General features: G+C 44.1%; 1 protein-coding gene across 3 annotated transcripts in view; it reads left to right on the top strand.

The window, feature by feature from the left end:
• The window catches only part of Marchf3 (membrane associated ring-CH-type finger 3), a 152030-nt gene that overhangs the window by 92663 nt on the left and 38544 nt on the right, over positions 1–20823 (top strand). For 2 of the 3 annotated variants that reach the window (XM_006254749.5, NM_001007759.1), the window contains 2 exons: positions 15988–16231; positions 20422–20626. In XM_006254749.5, the coding sequence (XP_006254811.1) occupies positions 16044–16231; positions 20422–20626 (393 nt within the window). In that variant the 5' untranslated portion in view covers positions 15988–16043. Of the gene's footprint in view, positions 1–497; positions 737–15987; positions 16232–20421; positions 20627–20823 lie in introns of all 3 variants that reach the window. The other variant, XM_063277492.1, reaches the window with a different exon arrangement.

Genomic DNA, 20823 nt, shown 5'->3' with positions numbered 1-20823 from the left:
TGTGCATCTGTCTGACCCAGATGTTTCCTGCCGAAGTCTGGCTGGTCCTTCCCTGCCCAGGATCTAGAGGCAGGTTTCTTAGCCTGTACCTACACAAGTTAGGCCCTTTAAACACTCTCTGCCACAGTTGCAAAGCCATGTCGATGGCATTCTCCTTTTTCTTGGCTATATGAAGGAGTTAAATAATTGAGCCCTACTACCTGAGAGCCAAAACCCCATTTACCTCATTCCCAATCATCTTTTTTTCTGTTCATCTACTTTGTACTGTCTTGCATCCCATATTAATGAATGTCAGTATTAGAAGGACGTGTGTGTTGGCTTGAACAGAAATAGTAATGACTAGTGAATCCCCTGGATACATTAGAGGTTAGATGGCCTTTACATAGCAGTCACAGACAGCAGTGTTACTGTTGTGCCAACCTTTGTGCTAGGTACTTCATACATATTATCTCTACTTCATCTTCAAAGAGACATGATGGCCACCATTTTGTCCCCAGCTTGCAGAGAAATAACCGATAAATGGAAGAGCAAAGTGTCTGATTTGAAGATGCCCATATCAAATCATTGTACCAGGAAACCTTTTCCTGCTGTTTCAAAATGGGAGATTGTACCTGAGTGTGGTGGCACAGGTCTGTAGTCCCAGCACTCTGGAAGCTGAGGAAGAAGGATCACAAGTTCAAAGCCATCCTGGACTACATAGTACAACCCTGTCCAAATATGAAAGAAAAGGGTGTAGGTAGGTAACCCTTATTGCTGGACCAGCTGGCCCTTTCTGGTTTCCATGTTAGTCAAGTTGACTATGCCACCCACCTACCCACTGACACCTACACCTTCCCATGTGCCCATATTGGAATTTTACAGTAGGGATTCTACTTCAGATAGTCCGTAAGATCTGTGGTTAACTCTGCGACACTGTGTGGTTAACATTAGCATAAGCATAGCTTTATAGAAGGTCCATGTGAATTATGCGCTTTGGTTTACATTAGTAAAGTCAGGACATGGAGATCCAAATACTGGAGTATACAGCATCCCTCTCCAACCAGAGCCATTCGCTAAGCAGCTTCTCAGCAGCTGACTGCTTTTGTTAGTTTATTTGAGGTTTACACTTCTCTTTTACTTCTGAATATTATCAGCCTTTTCATAACATGTGCAAGGCTGTCTCTTACAGAAGCAAGATGTGTCCTGCCTCTTGGTTCAACGCTCTCCATAAATCCAGTGAAGCTGGGAAAACACTCCTTCATCCTACCTTGCTTCCTTAGAAAGTATCCACTAATATATCCCCCTCTTCAGAGCAGCAGTGCTCGCAATAGTGTCTACAGGGTTGTGCAGAAGTATCTGGATTCTACCCCTTGTATTCCTCCTGTCACTGTGTTCCTCGTCTACACTCAGTAAACTAACAGGAAATGCAGGTGGGCACTTGAGTGTCTAGGTTTCCTAAAATACACATTTTTATGAGTGCTTCTTGAACTGTGAGGACAGCCAGCACAGTGTCTTCCCACTATCACACTGTCCTAACATCCAAGTGACAGACGCCTGTCAGCACAACAAGGAGATAATAGGAAAAAATAATGTGCCTGCTCTGAGAGAACAGAAAAGACAGACCCTGGATTCCTGCCTTAGAGACACTTGTCAACTGTTCTTTTAAAAGACTTATGGGTGCCTCTGTGGGGATGCCCACAAAGTGCTTGAGCATGCCCATTCTTACTAGAAGAAAGGAGAAACATTTCTCATACATGTGCAGATTTTCCCTTGGAGAAAGCATACCCAGCGTGTATTAACCAGCATGCCACTGACCAGGAAAAGACCTTTTACCATCCCTGAGGAATAAGTAAGCTCAGAAGGCCTCTGCACACAGAGGGCATAGGCATGAGAGAAGACAGCACTAACCACAAGAAAATGGTCTTGGATACCAAAGTAGGTAAAGGACACCATGCCTAGCCCTCCAACCCAGAGTGCTAGGATAAGGTAAGACCAGGCCTAATGTATTTACATCCTTGAAGTCACAAGTCTGGTTCCCCTCATTTAAATATTGGTCTGTTTGCTCGTGTGTGTGTGTGTGTGTGTGTGTGTGTGTGTGTGTGTGTGTGTGTGTGTGTGAAGGCAGGCACATGCCTTGGCAGTCAGATGGAGGTCAAAATGCAACTTGGATGTCAGTTCTTGTCTGCCTCCCTATTTGAGGCAGACTTGTTTGCAGCCATGTTATATACTCCGTGGTAGTTGGTGTCAGAGTTTCTGGGGGACTCTCCTGTCTCTACCTTCCTCCTTGTAGTAGGAGTGCTAGGAATTCAGGCACAGTGCCATTTACATGGGTTCAAGGTTATCAGACTTGCTCAGCCATCTCCCCAGCCTCTAGTTTTCTATCTTCTAACAGAAGAGCTTGTTATTATATAATGATCAGATTCTTTACTGCGCCAGAGACAAATGAGCCCTTTAAGAAGAATATAAACAAAACAAAACGCTCCAGCCATTATAGGATGTCACCAATTCCTATAGGAAGACACCAATTCTCACTCTGAAGATTGACAGACATAGGGAAGAATTGAGCAAGAATCCTTCCTTTTTTGTATAAATTGGAGTTCAGGATGATTCTGCTGCATTGGTTGATGAAGCAAAAGAATTCCAACTCCTGAATGGAAGGGGAAGTACAACTGGAAAACGAAGTATTTCTGTCTTCCACAAGGGAGATAATTCAGGTACATGTCACTAGTGGATGCGTCATTACATCTTTAAAAATGTCAAACCCGGGGGGCTGGGGATTTAGCTCAGTGGTAGAGCGCTTACCTAGGAAGCGCAAGGCCCTGGGTTCGGTCCCCAGCTCCGAAAAAAAGAACCAAAAAAAAAAAAAAATGTCAAACCCGGGAACTTTCTGCAACCCACTAAAAGTTGACTTCCTGGTGTGATGCACCACACGCTATACAATACCGTCCATGAGCTCTCACCAACTGAGAGTTGAACTTGGAACTACACTGAGCCGTGGTTCCAGGAAAACAAAAAGGTCTGGAACGAGTTAGATAGCACCTGACAAAGCAGAAATAAAAAAGGTGTTAACTGAGCTAGGGCTTTAAAGATGACACGCATAAACCTTCAGGAAAGGAAGAAGGGTCAGTGAGATGACTCAAGGGAAGAAGGGGCTTGCTGCCAAGCATCACAGTATGAGTTCAATCCTGAGAACCCACATGGTGAAAAGGGAGAACGGTCTTTCCCAAGTTGTCCTCTGACTTCCACAGTCTTGCCATGGCAAATAAACATACACACACACATACACACAAATAAATAAGTGTTATTGTAAAAGTAAAGATGACGGAAGAAGGCATGGAGAGAAGGTAAGGCTATGCATAATGAAGGACTCATATATAAATACAAATGTGATTTGTACAACTTGTTTGAATAATTTTCAAAAACCTGTCTTAAAGAAATTTTTCTTCATGGCAGATAGAGACATGTATGATATAGATATTATTATATAACATGTGTTATGTAATAATGTATAAGATGTTACATAATAGCAAGTGCATTTATTTATTTGTTTGTTTGTTTATTTGGTTTGGGTTGGCTGGATGGTTGGTTGGTTGGTTGGTTGGTTGGTTTTGTATTTTAATAGAGTTTCTCTATGTAGCCCTGACTGTCTTGGAACTCACTCCATAGACCAGGCTGGTATCAAACTTAGACATCCCGCCTGCCTCTGCTTCCCAAGTACTAGGATTAAAGGTCTGTACCATCACTGCCCAGCTCATAACAACAAATTTATTATAAAGTTTTTAATGTATAATTAATTTGGGCTGAGAGCCTGCCCCACATGTGGCCCATACATATACAGCCACCAAACTAGATAAGATGGATGAAGCAAAGAAGTACAGGCTGACAGGAACCGGATGTAGATCTCTCCTGAGAAACACAGCCAGAATACAGCAAATACATAGGCGAATGCCAGCAGCAAACCACTGAACTGAGAACGGGACCCCCGTTGAAGGAATCAGAGAAAGGACTGAAAGAGCTTGAAGGGGCTTGAGACCCCATATGAACAACAATGCCAAGCAACCAGAGCTTCCAGGGACTAAGCCACTACCCAAAGACTATACATGGACTGACCCTGGGCTCCAACTACATAGGTAGCAATGAATATCCTAGTAAGGGCACCAGTGGAAGGGGAAGCCCTTGGTCCTGCCAAGACTGAACCCTCAGTGAACGTGATTGTTGGGAGGAGGGCGGCAATGGAGGGAGGATGGGGAGGGGAACACCCATATAGAGGGGGAGGGTCAGGAGCTAGGGGGATGTGGGCCTGGAGGCCAGGAAAGGGAATAACAATTGAGATGTAAATAAGAAATACCAATTTAATAAAGATGGATGGAAAAAATTAATCATAGGAGGAGATATGGAGACAAGGTTTGGAGCAGAGACTGAAGGAAAGGCCATCCAGGGACTGCCCAACCTGGGAATCTAGCCCATTTACATACAGCCAGCAAAATCTAGGCAACATTGCTGATGCCAAGAAGTACATGCTGACAGAAGCCTGATATAGCTGCCTCCTGAGAGGCTCTGCCAGAGCATGACAAATACAGAGGCAAAATATTCGCAGCCACCCATTGAACTGAGAATGGTATCCCCACTGGAAAAGTTAGAGAAAGGATTGAAGGAGCTGAAGGGGTTTGCAACCCCATGAGAACAGCAATGCCAGCCAACCAGAGCTTCCAGGGACTAAACCACCATTCAAAGACTTTATACATGGACTGACCCATGGCTCCAACTGCATATGTAGCAGAGGATGGCCTTGTTGGGCACCAATGGGAAGATAAGCTCTTGGTCCTGCCGAGGCTAGACCTCCTAGTGTATGGGAATGTCAGGGCAGGGAGGCAGGAAGGGGTGGGTGGGTCAAGGAAAGGAGATAACATTTGAAATGTAACTTTACAAATTCCAATAAAAAAAGGAAAAATCATTAAAAAAAGAAATGCTCATATTTTTAGAAACATATGAAAGACATAGAAGTGAGATGACATGACTTCTAGACTATGTTATGAAGTCTTGAGGAAGGGAGGGAAGGAAATAGGGCGGGAGAGAGAAGGGGAAGAAGGAGGGAGGAAAGGTTAAATAGGAGTGCCCAAGTCCTGATGATTTTTTACATTGAAATGATGTGGGTTCACTGCAATGTTCATTTGTTAGATGTTTTTCATGAAAGAAAAAAACCTTGAAATATTTCAGAGGGACACAATAGGGGACACAATAGGGACATAATTGCCTATAGACAAATTAGGACCTGAGACTTTGATAAAGGTCATTATCTAATGATCAGGAGAAGTTATGTCCTTATTGTTTTTAATTACCTTTGTTAAAAAATAAATGTAAATAAACTTCATTTTTTAAATAGTCGCTACCAAGCACCTCCTTTTCTGCACCAGGCAATTTTGGAGCAGAGTTCGGGAACCTGTCCCCAGTGTTAGTGCTGATCTTAGCTGGAATAACTTGCATTCTTCAGCATCTGCAGTGGTCGGTCTCTGGGGACTTCTCTAACTACATGTGGTTTTCACATTTATTAGTGAAACTGGAGATTCAAGAATAAAACACTGTCCTCAGGAACATTGTGTTAATTTGTGACTCACCAGAGATTTTTTTTTTTCCTGCCCATAAAGCAAATGAATGAGCTCTGTGGGGGCCTGGCTGTTATTTTCTCCCTAGAAGGCAGTAAAGACCTGCAGTATTTATTAAGCACTTATAGGAAGGGAAATGAATAGTGCTATGAATATAGAAAAATACACTCACACTGTTGCCATCAATAATGTGATTTTTCTGTCTGTTTTGAAAGGAAACGGGATGCAAATTTGAAAATGTGAACCTCTGTGCATTACTAAGTTGCTTTGTTTGGGATAATTATGCAATTCAATATTAATATAAAGTTACTTCTCTTTCCGTCAAACAGGCTGAATTGAGTTAAGAAGCCTTAATCAGTGATTTTGATAGGGCTGACTATACAGAGAAAGGGCCAGACCTGATGTTTGCCTCATGACCTTTGCTCTGTGGAACTGAAGGACTTTAGGGGATCTTCTTGTGGGTGTCAGCCCTCTTTGTAAGGTGACTGGAACACTGGAACACTTTTACCAGACCTCAGTGGGTGGCTTCCCAGGAGGACTAGGGAGAATGCAGACCCACCCAGGGAAAGGGCCAGCTTAACTAGCACCTCAGAGGCTGGGAATAAGAGAGGCTCCTCTGCACTGTGGCACAGGGAACTGTTGTAAGTTTTGAAGTCGAGACACAACATGCCAGGAGAGGTAGGCAGGCCCCAGCAAAGGTGCGTGTACAGGGTGGAGAAATGACAAGCTCACTGAAAATGAGGAGTGCTGGGGTTCTGTGAACAGGTTTGTAAATGCTTTGCATTGAGGTAGGCAGAAATAAGTTCCAGAATCAAGGAAGACTCTATCAGCCAATTTCATGGTTCACAAGAATCCAGGATACAAACAGAAATGGCTAAGCCATGAGCTAATCTCAGGTTGCTGCTTCTTTGACTGTATGCTACTTTATTATGTGCTTGCCTGCCTGCCTTCCTTCCTTCCTTCCTTCCTTCCTTCCTTCCTTCCTTCCTTCCTTCCTTCCTTTCTCTTAAGCTTATTTAAACAACAACCAAAGGGGAAAAAAACAAACAAAAAACAAAAAACCCCCCACTGGAGTAGTTTTAAGGAACCAATAGAAAAGAGTCTGTGAGGAGTCCAACTGATATGATGGCACACGCCCACAATCCCAACATGGATAGAGTAAGGCAGGAGGATCATGAGTTTGAGACCAGGCTAAGAAACATAACAAGACCCTCAAAAGGGTACAGGTGAATTTTGGAAATCAGAAGAGGAGAGTCAGAGAGCACGGTCTATGGCCAAGAAAAGCAATTCCCTGAGGCATTTCTGTGATTTTTACTTACCTTTATAAAAGCGTCAAAGCAGATACTAGTAGTACACACACACACACACACACACACACACACACACACACACACACACACACACACAACTAAATACAGAAGGAGTTGGAGACCAAGTCATTCATGTCTATTGACCACATTTGAAAGACTTGGTGTTTTTGAGGAAAGCCCATGAACAACCCTGGCTTATAGTAGTCGGCCCTACCTGGGAACACAGGAGGCTCAAGTGAAGAACTGGCATATCTGTACAGCTAATGCTGGGTGGTTTGAGGATAGAAAGGCAAGTAAAGGGACCAATCCCAGATCAACTTCCTCAATGCCAGGCATTCATTTGCATGCTGATAGCGCACAGATATGATTCTAACAACAAATTAGGAACTTCTAGTTTAAATTGTGTTAGCCTCCTTGTAACTAGGGAGTTTCTTTTCTTGCCAACACACTTTCCCCTGCCTTCATGTCCTCATGCATGCTGGACAGGGAGCGTGTTTGGTTGGCACAGGGCGCTCCGAGAGTCATTTGAAAACTACACTATACTTATGTATTTCCTTTCCAAGAGGCATCATATAAACATCTCCCTCTGTTTGTCTGCCCACCCCTCCCCTTACTACTTTCTAACATGGTGTTTCTAAACTTCTTGACCTGCCCTCAGAACTCCTCTATGGAGCCCTACCTCCTCCTCAGCATAGCGGGGGCTCTGTGTGCACGAGCCAGTTGTTATTTACAAGTGTAATTCAGCTGCCGATGTATCTTTGAACACACAGAGTTGTTATGGGATTTTTTAATTGCCATTTTCATCTCTCTAATTAAAATTAAATGGAAAAAATGGATAGCCTCCAAAATCTGAATTAATTTCATGAGTACTTCTTCAGGGGGAAAATATGTATAAATATGATAATTGGTACTTTATTTGCCTTCAGCAGAATGAGAAGGTTTTTACCTGAGTGAAGAGAAAATATAGTCATTTTTAATGAGAAAAATAAGGCTTGTCTGATGCTTCTGATACTTCTTGTGGTTACAAATCAGAATTAATTACATGAACTAGAAATGATAAATAACTCTGAATATAACTTTAACACAGTGCACTAGGAACGTGTTATCAGAACTCGGAGTGTGGCGGGCTTCCCTTATGCTGGGCCGTAGCTTTACCTCCCTATCATTGATATTTACACATTCCTCAAGAAAATGGCATTATCCCACAGTCAAAACCTTCATCAGGCTTCGAAACAAGCAATTCACTTGTTTACTGTGCGCTGTATGTGTGACAACAAGCACGAGACAGAACTAAGGAGACAACAGAAAAGGGCGGGGGATTTGTTTAGTTTAATTTAGTTTAGTTTTGGTTTGGTTTGGTTTGTGCTTTTGGTTATTGTGTAAGCCAGTGCCTCCCTCTACAGACTCATCCAGTGCCTGATGGCATGTTTATTAAAACATGGAATGACATACTGTGTTCTACATTAATGAGGTCGGTGAAGCATCCAGAGGAAGTTTGGAAGCCTGAGTCTGTAAGCACAGCCTGGCCATGGCCATCTAAGTAATGAAGCAGTTACTCTGTGGCTCCGCGTGCGCAGTGAATGGCCTCCTTGGCGTGTTTTTGAAAACGTCAGTGTTGCTGGTAATTGTGTCCCAGAAATCCCCTTGGAAAGCCTTTGTGTCCTGTTCTCAGAAGAAATATCGTTAATAGTTCTGAAATTAGTCATTTGCTCCATTTTCATTGGAAAGGAAGGTCACTGTGTGATTTTTCTACCTCCCCTTATTTGCTCTGAACATTCAAGATACTCTGCCCATCAGCCATGCGATGCACTGTCTGCTTTTAACATGCCTGAGAAGCCAAGGGAATGTTCCATCAAAGAGCTTTTCTATTCTCAGGAACTGCTCTGAGAATCCTGTCTGCCAAGTTACCTCAGAATGGAAGTTCGCAGACAGACCAGTCTTGCCACTTTGCCCATTTCAACCACTGCCCTGTGTTGCCCACCCATTGAGAGAGGCCATGTTCCTTGGGCAGGTAGCCCTCAAAGAAAACTAGAGGATCTTTTACAGCTCCTTTATGGTGCAGATCATGAAGGGAAATTGAAATTAGGCTTCTGAGTTCTGGACCACTGTTAATGACATGGAACTCTGCAAGCAAGAGGATAGCCATAGTTCTGTGATGTCTTTCCCCCCTGAACTATCAAAGACATGGATGGCAATGAGAAGTTGCTGGTCTCTGTAGCCCGGAAGAGGCCTGGGGCTCCAGACTGTTCGGTTCCCCACACTTCTCCTTGGGAAATGTCAAGTAAAAGTTAAGATAGCTGCACCCTATACTACTAGAAACTTCTATGACTAGCTAACATACCCTCAATTTTTTTTCAAAGGTGTATTTAGATAGAAGAATTAATAAGTGTTTTTTTTCTTGGATTTGCTCTGTTGACTAGCTCTGGTTATGAAGGTGACCCAAGACCCTTCCAGAACAAGTTGGCACCTATAGCTCCCACCTCTCTTATCTTGGTAGTTCATTGAATAACATTACATGAGCTCTAGTCCTCTAATAAATGTTTAAGTGTTCAATATATTACTGCTAACCGTGACTACAAGACGATAGAGCAGATCTTTGAGGTGCGCTCATCTCACTTGACTTGATGCTCGTTGACTGCTAGCTACTCTGCACAAGGATCACTGCTATTTTTAGTTACTAATTCTTAAGACCTCTACAGTTAGGCATTAAGGTTGACTGAAGCCTTACCTTTGCTGCAGACCACCAGGGCAGTTCACACACGCAACTTAATACTAGCCAGCACTCACACTCTTAGACTTTTAAACCTTGTGTATAAATTAGAAACTCAGAGATGTTAATCTAACAAATTTCTGCCTCTTAGCCTGCACCTAAGAGATGAAAGTAGACTTTGTACTGAAAATGCAGTTCTAGTACAATTGGACCTGGAAAGGAATGCTGGAGGAAGGCTTTGTTTTCCAGTATGTTCTCCGGTGCTAGATTAGCTGAGGTAAAAGTAAGTGGCTGCTGTAACACATAGACCCAAGCATCTCCAATGTCACAGCATCAACGTAATTGAACATTTTCATCTCTACATGAAGTCTGTGAACATGGACAAGATTCCCTGTCCAACACGTGGAGTGACACAATGTCAGTGTTCAAGTATAATGCAAAACTACAGTACAAAATAGGCTAAACACCATGGGGGATGGTGATTTTAAAAAACAGAAATCAGATATAGTCCAGGCTAGAAAAAATTAGGAATTAAGATGAACATAGTTTAAAACATAAATTATGTGTACATAAATGTCCCAACTTTATTAACATATTTTAACTTTATACTTGTGTGTGTGTGTGTGTGTGTGTGTGTGTGTGTGTGTGTGTATTGATGTTTTTTCCTGCATGTATGTTTATGTACCACATGGGTGCCTGATTCCCAAGGAAGCCAGGCAAGGGTAGCAGATCCCCTGGAACAAGAGTTATAGATGGTTGTAGGCTGCCATGTGGATGCTTGGAAATGAACGTGGGTCCTCTGAAAGAACAGCCAATGCTCTTAACTACTCAGTCAGCTTTCCAGCACCCAGATCCCAACTCTAAAATCATTTCCTTATCTTGGGCTGTTATCAGAATATAGTTTGTACCCCAAAAGGTCATGTGTTAGGAACTTGGTCCTCAATGTCACAATGATGGTGGAGTAGTTGAACATTTAAGAAATGGAACCTAGAGCTGGATTAGAACAGTGGTTCTCAGCCTGTGGATCACAACTCCAAAGGGACTCAAATAACCCTTTCACAGGGGTCACATATCAGATATCCTGCACATCAGATATTTACATTATAATTTACAGCAGTAGTAAAATCACAATTATGAAGTAGCAAGGAAATAATTTTGTGGCTGGGGGTCACCAAAGCATGAGAAACTATATTCTAGGGGGCGTGAGTATGTATATGTGTGTTTGTTATGTATGTATATGTATGTGTGTACATGTGTGTGTCTGTGTATATGTGCATGTGTGTGAGAGTGTGTGTATATGTGTTTAGGTATATGTATGTGAGCATGTTTATGTTGCATATGTGCACATGTATATGTATGTGTGCATGTGTATGTATGTGTATATACGAGTGTGTATGTGTTTGTGTATATCTGCGTGTATCTGTGTGTGTGTGTGTGTGTGTGTGTGTGAACATATGTGCCACAACATGCACATGGAGGTCAGAGACAACTTCAGAGGAGTTGGTTTCTCCTTCCACCGTGTTTGAAATCTCTCATTATTTGTGTTCCTACACGCGCGCACACACACACACACACACACACACACACACACACACACACACACACACACCAAGGCTAACTGGCTTTGGAGCTCCTGGGCAAGTCTCCTTCCTGCCTCCCACCTTGCCAGAGGGGCAGTGGGACTATAGATGCAGACCACTGCATCAAGGTTTTATGTGGGTTCTGAGACCAGGTCCCCAGGAGGGCTCAGCGAGCACTTTGACCTTCTGAGCCATGTCCCCACATGTTTACGGATCTGAAAGATCTGAAGTTTGCTCTCTCCTGCTGTGTTCTCTCCCCGTAGAAAAGCTCTACTGTGATCCTGTCCACCTCCATGGCATGCATTCTGGGAGACCCTTCTTCTCATTAGCACCATGCTGTTTGAGTTTTAGCTTTGAAACTTTGAGCTTAATAAGTTTCCAGCCTCAAGTATTATATTATAGCAAAGGAAAACTTAGCAATTACTCACAAACCACCAGGTAAGGTAACTCGTGAAATAAAAATACCCAAGGTTCATATAATCAGAAGTGATCAGGGATGTCTGAAAGACTGTCTTGTCCTCATCATTTATCTGTTGAATGACACATCTCCTGTATGTGCAACCTGCTACCCAGACTATGTGTTTCCCACAAAGCCGTGGGTGCAGCCCAACACATTGTAGGTGACATCATGCCACATTGGACACCACAATAAATGGTGTACCTCTAAGAACAGAGGTGGGATTGTTTTTGTTTCGGGGAGGGGGTGTTGTATTTTGTGCTCCTCATGGAGCTATCCGGTTGCTGAGGCGCTGGACAGTAAAGGTGAGCCTGAAGTGCTTTTCGAATGCTTCCCTTCCTTCCCTCCCTCCCCGCCTAGAGTCTGCATCTTTGTAGTGCCGGCCATGTTCCCATGGAAATCACTTACCAGTGGCACACTGTTCCAGAAACCCGGCAATGATTAGCTGCAGCCTGGTTGGGGCTCCTGCTTTTGTAAAACCTGTACTCTGTCCTTTGCAAGGGTCATATTTTTAACAGACAAGCTTTTTATTCTAACAATTCTCTAATCAGGCTTTCATTTATTTAGCCTCCTGATCCATGTTCACTGTCCCCCTCCTGTTCACCTACGCCTACTCTTCCCACTGTGTGCGGCTGAGTTCGCCTAGTACCAAATCATCCTTTACTCTCAACCTGAGAGTGAAATTGTACGTGGTGTCAACCCCAGTCGACAAAGGACTGTCCTCCAGCGCAGCTTGGGATTTCAAGTTTGCATATCCATAACTTCCTCCTGGCAGTGCAGAAATTCCTAGATGGGCTTGGAAGCTGCTTTCTTTTCCCATTGAGAAGGCAGTTGAATGGTACTTGAAATGCTACAAAAAGATCAGGGGAAGACCAGTGTGACTGTAAACCCACGGTTCAGCCCTTTAGAGCATCCAAGGCAACCGCCTGCTGTTTTCCCAAGAGGTTCCAACCCAGACAGGGAAATGTGCTGGGCCATTTGTCACTGCCCCAGGTGCAACATATGCATGCCAATTGTTGCATAGAGCCTGCAGGCCTGCTTCTGCCCACCCATGCCTCACCTCAACCCCTGAACTTCTTCCTCCATAAGATCAGGGCACAGTGTGCTCCCTTCTCTCCTCCTCTGCATGAGTAACTGATTGGATCCATTCATCCGGGGCTGGAACCAACTCAACCATCTCTGCTGTGATCAAGCACATTCATCCTCTGAGTGATCCCTCCCACCCCAGTTTCAGTTCAAAGAATAGTCTTTTTAGGACTAGTGGGATTCTCTGCCAGCATGTCAGTCTTTGAATCTCAGAGGTATTCAGCAGTAGAGAATAGGCATGCTGGTTTGTTCTTCCAGGGTAGCTAGATTGGAATAGCTGCTCAGTTTACTCCTAAGCCACTTGATGGCTTAGGGTAGCGTTCTCAACCTGTGGGTTGCAACTCCTTTGGGGATTGAATGATCCTGTCACTCTGGTTACCTAAGATCATGGGAAAATGTAGTTATTTACATTATGATTTATAACAGTAGCAAATTACAGCTATGGGGAAGCAATGAAAATAATTAGATGAGTGGGGTCACCACAATGTCAGGAACTCCGCTAAAGGGTCACAGCATTAGGAAGGTTGAGAAGCACTGGCTTAGATTTTCTGAAGTACATGGCTCTACAGACATGATACGGTAAAGGCAGCAGGTGGTTTGTTTGAAGGAGAAGCACAGCAGAGATGGGCATGTCCCTTCATGTTGAACACAAATGCTCACAACCCACTAATCAAGTGGCTGATGTTATCCCTTTGCTTATGAGAAGTGAAATGAAGTATATCACTTTAAAGCTAAATAGTAGATGAAAAAATAAGTCCAAGAGAAACAGCTTCTAGAATATTTTGTTCTGGATGTAGGTCGCTACTTCATTCTTGTGCTAGTGAATGACCGACCATGCCTGAATTGGGTAACCTAACTAGGGAAAGCCCCAGCCCCCACCAGCCGCTGTGCACCCTTCCCTGCCCCCTTCTGTTCAGCAAGCAAAGGGAGAAAGCGCTTGACTCTCTGGGCTGCAGTTATGCAAAAGCCAAAAATAGACTCTCAGAGTGCATCCAGACATAGTGATTCCATGCGGCAGAAGGTCACTGTGTCTGCTTTTCCTGCCAACACACCCCTGCCTCTTCATCTATGGCTGCTTTGTGAAGCAAGAGAGCTGTGCCAGGAAGCTGCACTCTGTGGCTGCGAGGCATTATGAGAATTTAAAATCATGTCAAAGAGTTTTTGTCAGGGTAGGCTAGAGGAGGGGTTACACACAGTTTTAGAGGAAGACCATCTTTTAACATCCTTTTGTTTGTTGGCCTGAGAGCTACTGTAACTCCATTTAAAAGGAAAAAAGTCTCTGGTTCAGCAACAATCAATCTCCACCCTGCTATGTCTGCCAAGAAAACCAAAAAGGTATCTGCCCAAAAGGAGTTTTACGGTTCAGAAGTGGGGTTGCCTGTGCTTTCTAGAACATATCACATATGCAATATAACCTATTTTCACATGTGTATTCATGTTAACATGATTGTGCATATGATTGTGTCACACAAGTCCAAAGTTGACTTGATGCCTCAGATGCCTCAGTGTCTCTCTCCCTCCTCTCTCTCTCTCTCTCTCTCTCTCTCTCTCTCTCTCTCTCTCTCCCCCTCTCTCTGCCTAGAGCTCACCAATTCCCATCATCCTGACTAGCTAGCTTTCTCCTGTAATCCCCTGATTCTGTCTTCTGAGTGCTAGGTTACAGGCAGTAGCCATATCGACTGCCTGCGTGTGGGTTCTGGGGGCCTGGACTCTGGTCTTCATTCTTCCACAGCAAGCACTTTATCCACATAGCTATCCCCCCAGGACCCAACTAATCCTATTTTTTGAAAAATAAAACTATGTTCTATACCAACTCTCTATTTTTTTAAACTTTTCAATATTAAGTCTGTGAGATGACATAAATAGACAGCCATTGCCTGTGTTCCTGCATCACCCCCTGACCAAGGATTGGTATCCATGGCCATTTCCCCATTATAGAATGCAGAGGGCTGCTAGACAGGAACACATAAATACAAATACCCTGAGAAGATTCTGGATAAGGAAAAAGGAAACCAGCCACACACCTCCATAGCAAGGATAGAGATCATGGCCATTTATCTCAAAGAGTCAGACCTGGGCTTCTCAGGAGGGAACCTGTCCACTCAAGTACATCTGAGAACATTTGTCCTGATGCACACATCATTCTGAAAGTGGACAGATCCCATTTTCCAGTCCTGTAGGGATCAAGTAAAATGCAATGAGTAGGGACACATCTCCAGGAAGAAACCACCCCTGGAGGAATCCCAAGTATCTTGTTGGAGGGGAAGTTGGAGGGGAAAGACAAGGTTTGCATTAGCTGGACTTGAGCTCTGATAACCTTGGCTGCTTGTGGACAAGAGCTCTGTCTGAGCCAGTCCTGACTACTAAGCTCAGGCCACGTGGAGTATGAGGTGAACGGGATGATGGAGAGGGCACAGTGGGTGTGGTCACCTCACCTCCGGGTGCAAGGAATCCTGCATGTTTTCTCAGGATGCACACACGTGCCTGTGGCTGTTGAGTGATACACGAACAAAAAGCCAGTGGTATGTATTTCAATGTCCACTTGAAAAACAAAACAGTCCATCCACCTAATCCTTGCCTGCACAGCTGATGGACACTGGCTCAGCTGGGAGAGCTTCTTAACGAGAAGCTAGCCTGTGGCTTGCAAGGTAGAGTGTTTTATTACAGGACACAGATGTGGCAGAGCTTGAAAAGTGATTGAATGACCACGCTTGGCAAATGATGCCTCAGAATGTACAAGTTAGCCAAAATCTTTGCTTTTCCTTCCCTTTTCTTCTCCCTGGTTTTTAATCTCAATATCTCTGAATAAAACTGCATAGAGAAAAAATTGCTTACAAGAAAAAAATAGTTACGAGCAGTTTTAATAATGATTCTAGTAACTTTTAGAGAATGTCAACAAAGACTTATTGCATCTCTGGGGCAGAGCGGGAGGATTGCTTATCTCCTCTTCAGATCTGGGCTTCGGAGCGATCACTCTGTTCCTCCCAGAAAGCTGGGCTCCTGAATGTGTGTATATATACACATACGCTTGCTGTCTTGTTCATAAGCAGGTGTTCATAACTCTTGTGGCCTATGTGTCTGTGAGTGGGTGTGTGCAAATGTATGTGAGTACGCTCGTGTTAAATAGTAACAAGATGAAAATGCTACATCTAAGCTACCCTCATATTTATATTAAATAATGACATGCTGATGTCGGTAGCCCATAATTCTCCATTTTCCATTAACCATCCCGCCAAGTTAACTGTTTTCTGATCTCTCTTAGATGGAAGTCCTCTATGAGTGTGGAAGCCATTAACAGAGTAATTGCTGTCTGTTGCCATGACAACCAGTCGCTGCAGTCACCTGCCCGAAGTCTTGCCAGACTGCACCAGCTCAGCTGCGCCTGTGGTGAAGACGGTGGAGGACTGTGGCAGCCTAGTGAATGGGCAGCCACAGTATGTCATGCAAGTTTCAGCCAAGGACGGGCAGCTGCTGTCAACAGTAGTGCGGACTCTTGCCACCCAGAGGTAGTGCCACGGTTAAAAACGAATGAATCTACAATTGATCCAAAGAGCTGTTTGTCAGGTGGAGAATGCTAATGGGAGTGTAATTAGTGCTCAGGTCTTTGTGTCAGGAAAGAGAGGTGTTGGGGAAAAAATAATTTTAAAAAGACTACCCAAGTTCTGTTGCTGCTGTGTCCACAGCAGCAGGAGCATACAGCTAAAATTCATGTTGTCACGTTCCTCCTGAAGCCGCTATAGAGAGCAGGCAGGGAAGAGCCACAAGACGTGGGCCTGCTTTGCATTCGTCATTTTGACACTGTTGTGGCTTGTTTTGTCCTCGGATCTCCAGCAGCTCACAACGCTAGCCCTTTGTTAGGACAAAATGAAGACGTCGTCGTCTGATTTCAGGTGACGGAGTCAAAGCAATTTGTGGGATAGAGCTAAGGCCTTGAGTAGCCCAGGCTAGCCCCAAACCCACTTTGCAGCCGAGAATGGCTTTGAAGGCCGGATCCTGCGTCCGGCCCTTGCATACTGGGATTAGAGGCATGTGCCACCATGCCTGGTTCTGTAGCTAAAACTTGTGAAGTAACATCGCAGTGTGCATGCCGGTTATCGCTACCCAGTGGCTATGCTGTCTGGGCTGATCTCTGAGTGAGTCTCCTTTTGCTGTTCTGCAGCCCCTCCTTCACACTCTGCAACCCCATCCCTGCCTCTTCATGCACACTCCAGCCTGGGAACTACTGCTCTTTCAACTGGTTTCCCTATGTGCAGAAGAGGGAGGGCTCTGGACAGCCTGGAGGCCACTGATTCAGGCCAGCTCCTTGACCCTGCTGTTGTCCGTGGCGTATTAGGAGCTATAGGCTGCCAAGATAATGGAGGTACCACGTAGTCTCCAATTTTCTTTCAGAAAGAAAAAAAATCTTATATTTTCCTGGTACCCATACCAGGCCGTTCACAGCCTCCTATAATTCCAGTTCCAGGGAGGCTGACACTTCTGACCTCCTTAGGCAAGTACTCGTGTACACACACACACACACACACACACACACACACACACACACACACACTGTTAAAAATAATAAAATCAATCTTTAAAATGTGTGTCTGTCATAGAAAGCAAGGAAAGTATGTAATGTATATTTCCCACTTCTTGGAGAATTTCTAGCAATTGGTTAGGGCTCAGAACATAAAGAGGAGGTGAATGTCATTGGCCCTCTGTGTACACCAGCCATCCTAGGAGGCTCAATCAGTCACCTTATTTGATCAAGAATGGAAGGCTGTTTGATGTAACTGAGAGCGCTCTCTCTCTCTCTCTCTCTCTCTCTCTCTCTCTCTCTCTCTCTCTGTATGTGTGTGTGTGTCTGTGTGTGTGTGTCTGTGTGTGTAAGTGACTGACTGTGACTGTGTGTCTGCGTCTGTGTCTATGTGACTGACTGTGTGTAACTGTGTGTGTGTGGTGTGTGCCTCTCTTTCACCTACTCCTAGACCACACAGCACTGCACACCAAAGGCTACAATTTTTCCTGCCTATGACTCCAAATGAACAAAGGAGGCCAAAGGACAAAAGCCAGCTGCCACCTTTTTTCTCACCTTCCTCTCCCCAGAGCATGTAGGGTCTCCTGGGCTAGAGAAAGGACAATCCTGCCTGTCTCTAGCTTTCATTTACTCTCAGGGACATTCCAAGAGAAGCCTGTGTTTCTGTGGTTGGCTCCATTTGGATCAAAGATAGCATTAAAAAGTAATGGGGCATGGACGCAGGTTAGCATCATCTCTGGAGAACGTGGGAGAAAGAGAGCAGAGAGTGTGAAAAGAGACTAGGTTATCAAAGGAATGACAGCATTCTTTTAAAATGTCATTCATAGAGGGAGCTGGCCCCTCTCGTTGAAAAAGGAGGCTATCTTAATTTGATGTTTCCTTTAAGCGTACATGGTGAGGGATATGCTACTTGGTTTTCCTTGGCCCGAGTCATTCTGCAAGTGACAGTAGCTAGCATTAACAAGGCTTGGCTGTCTGCCAGTCCTCTATATGTAAGTCTCTGCTCTAGACCAACTTTTTTACACCCTCGCAATCACAATACAGAAGGCTCCACTTCTGAGCCCATTTTAGAGATCAGGAGACTAAAGTATGGGGAGATGAAGTTACTTCTTCAAAGCTTACAGACAAACCCCAGAGCTTGGGTTTGAGCCCAGGCAGCCAGATTGCAGAGCTGGGGGCCACTCACCATGCCAAGTTCTCTTCAAGAAATGTGAGCGAGTGGCTTTTCCACACTTGAATGCAGAACTCTAGACAGAGGCCACCTCACTAGACAACTTTACCACTTGCCTTCAGTATAGTGTCTTCAGCGTCCCAGAGAGTATCCTCCTCAAGCTCCAAGGACCAGCCACACCTCAGCATTGTGCCCCAGTCTACTCTGCCTCAGAGTCTGTGACCATTTTATTCCCCTGTTCTTGCTCTCCTGCAGAACTGAAGAGAAATGACAGGGACCTTGCCTGCACCTCCTTCTGACTCAAAATATGCAGTTTATCTAGATACTACAATTGATGTCATTTCAAAAGAGTTTGTTTTGGGGACTAAAATGATGACTCAAATGTTTAAAACACTCATTGCTCTCACAGAGAACACAGTTTCAGTTCCCAGCAACCTCATGGTGGCTTAGAACCATCCATAACTCCAGTTCCATGGATCCAGTGCCCTCTTCTGACTTCAGTGGGTACCAGGTATGCATGTGGTGCACAGACATACATGCAGGCAGAACACTCACACGTGTAGAATTAAGTAATAAAATAAAAATGGCTGTTCAAAGAATATGTTCTTAATGGTGATGACTGACTTTTGTAGATTAACTTTATGTGTGTGAGTGTTTTGTCTGCATGTGTGTTTGTGAATGTGCACCACGTCTGGCTGGTGCCTGCAAAGGTCAAAAGATGTTGGGTTCCCTAGAACTGGAGTTGCTGGTGTTGTGAGCCACCATGTGGACTCTGGAAAATGAGCCCCATCTTCTGGAAGAAGAGGTGCAATTAACTGTGGAGCCGTCTCTCCAGCTCACAATTCAGTTTGATTGGTAGTTTGCCTGACTGTTCCTGTGTCGAGACAAAAATATGGGCTGGGGAGTATAGAAAAAAACAAAGATGGTTTGGTAGATGAAGTACTTTTCGCACAAGCATGAGGACCAGCGTTTGGGCCTTCACCTACATCAAAGCCAAGCAGATGTGGCTGCTTATTTGTAATCTCGGTACTTGTGAGGTAGGAAGAGGGAAATCTCCAGAGCAAAGTGGCTGACTAGACCAGTTATCTATTTGCTGGATCTGAGTAAAATGAAAAGCAATATCTAGGATGATACCCAGCCTCAACTTGTGGGCCCTAGCATACACACATGTGAATGTGTGCATATATATATATATATAGATAGATATATATAGATATATATATATGCCTACACACATGTAAATACACACACAGAGATACACATCAAAAAAACCCTGTAAATTAAGATATCTACACATATTTAAACCTATCAACTCACAGTGATACCAAGTCTTTTATCACTTTGAAGTTACACATTATATTTTTCAAAACAAGCAATAATAAAACAATTATAAATCCTAACCAACCTATTCAAACCACATCACTAGGTAACCATGTAAAAGGTGATGTTTATACCTAGAAGGACTAGGTAACCATGTAAAAAGTGATGTTTATACCTAGAAGGACTAGGTAACCATGTAAAAGGTGATGTTTATACCTAGAAGGACTGGGTAACCATGTAAAAGGTGATGTTTATACCTAGAAGGACTAGGTAACCATGTAAAAGGTGATGTTTATACCTAGAAGGACTAGGTAACCATGTAAAAGGTGATGTTTATACCTAGAAGGACTAGGTAACCATGTAAAAGGTGATGTTTATACCTAGAAGTATTTCAACAAATAGAGGGGGGAAGAATGGTAGGATTATTTGCCTATATTCAGCAAATTAAAAAAAAAGTCAGGTCATTAAGACTCTGGTTTCTGATATCACACACCAAAAGACACCATGAGCCAACAGTGTCCGGAGGAATATATTCAAGCACACATACAACTATAAAGGGAAGAACTTAAAGCAGTTTGTATTCTGAGCAGCTGCCACTGCGGAGGGCCCAAATGATGCAGATTAAGGGCCTTCCTCAGGGCAGTGGGTTTCCACCCAGTGACCAGCAGGTACCCCTCCTTCTCTTGCAGCCCCTTCAATGACCGGCCAATGTGCAGAATCTGCCATGAGGGCAGCAGCCAAGAGGACTTACTCTCTCCATGTGAATGTACTGGGACCTTGGGGACAATCCATCGGAGCTGCCTGGAGCACTGGCTGTCATCCTCAAATACCAGCTACTGTGAACTCTGCCACTTCAGGTTTGCAGTGGAGCGCAAACCCAGGCCGTTAGTGGAGGTCAGTACGTGGAGCACATCTTGAAAACTCAGATGCAATGAGCAAATGATGTCTGCTTTTATGCTCCAGCCCAAATCCTGTAGAGCCTCACTGAAGCGCAGCATTAGCTTTGAACGAGAAGGAAATGGGGGTGGGGGGAGCAGGCAGACACCGAGAGGGACAGCTTACTCTCTCATTCTGGACCCAACAGCAGAAGA

This window comes from Rattus norvegicus, chromosome 18 (assembly GCF_036323735.1).
Source record: "Rattus norvegicus strain BN/NHsdMcwi chromosome 18, GRCr8, whole genome shotgun sequence".
NCBI lineage: Eukaryota > Metazoa > Chordata > Mammalia > Rodentia > Muridae > Rattus > Rattus norvegicus.
The sequence above is the reverse complement of the archived record's forward strand: the minus strand, read 5'-3'. Positions and strand labels throughout refer to the sequence as shown.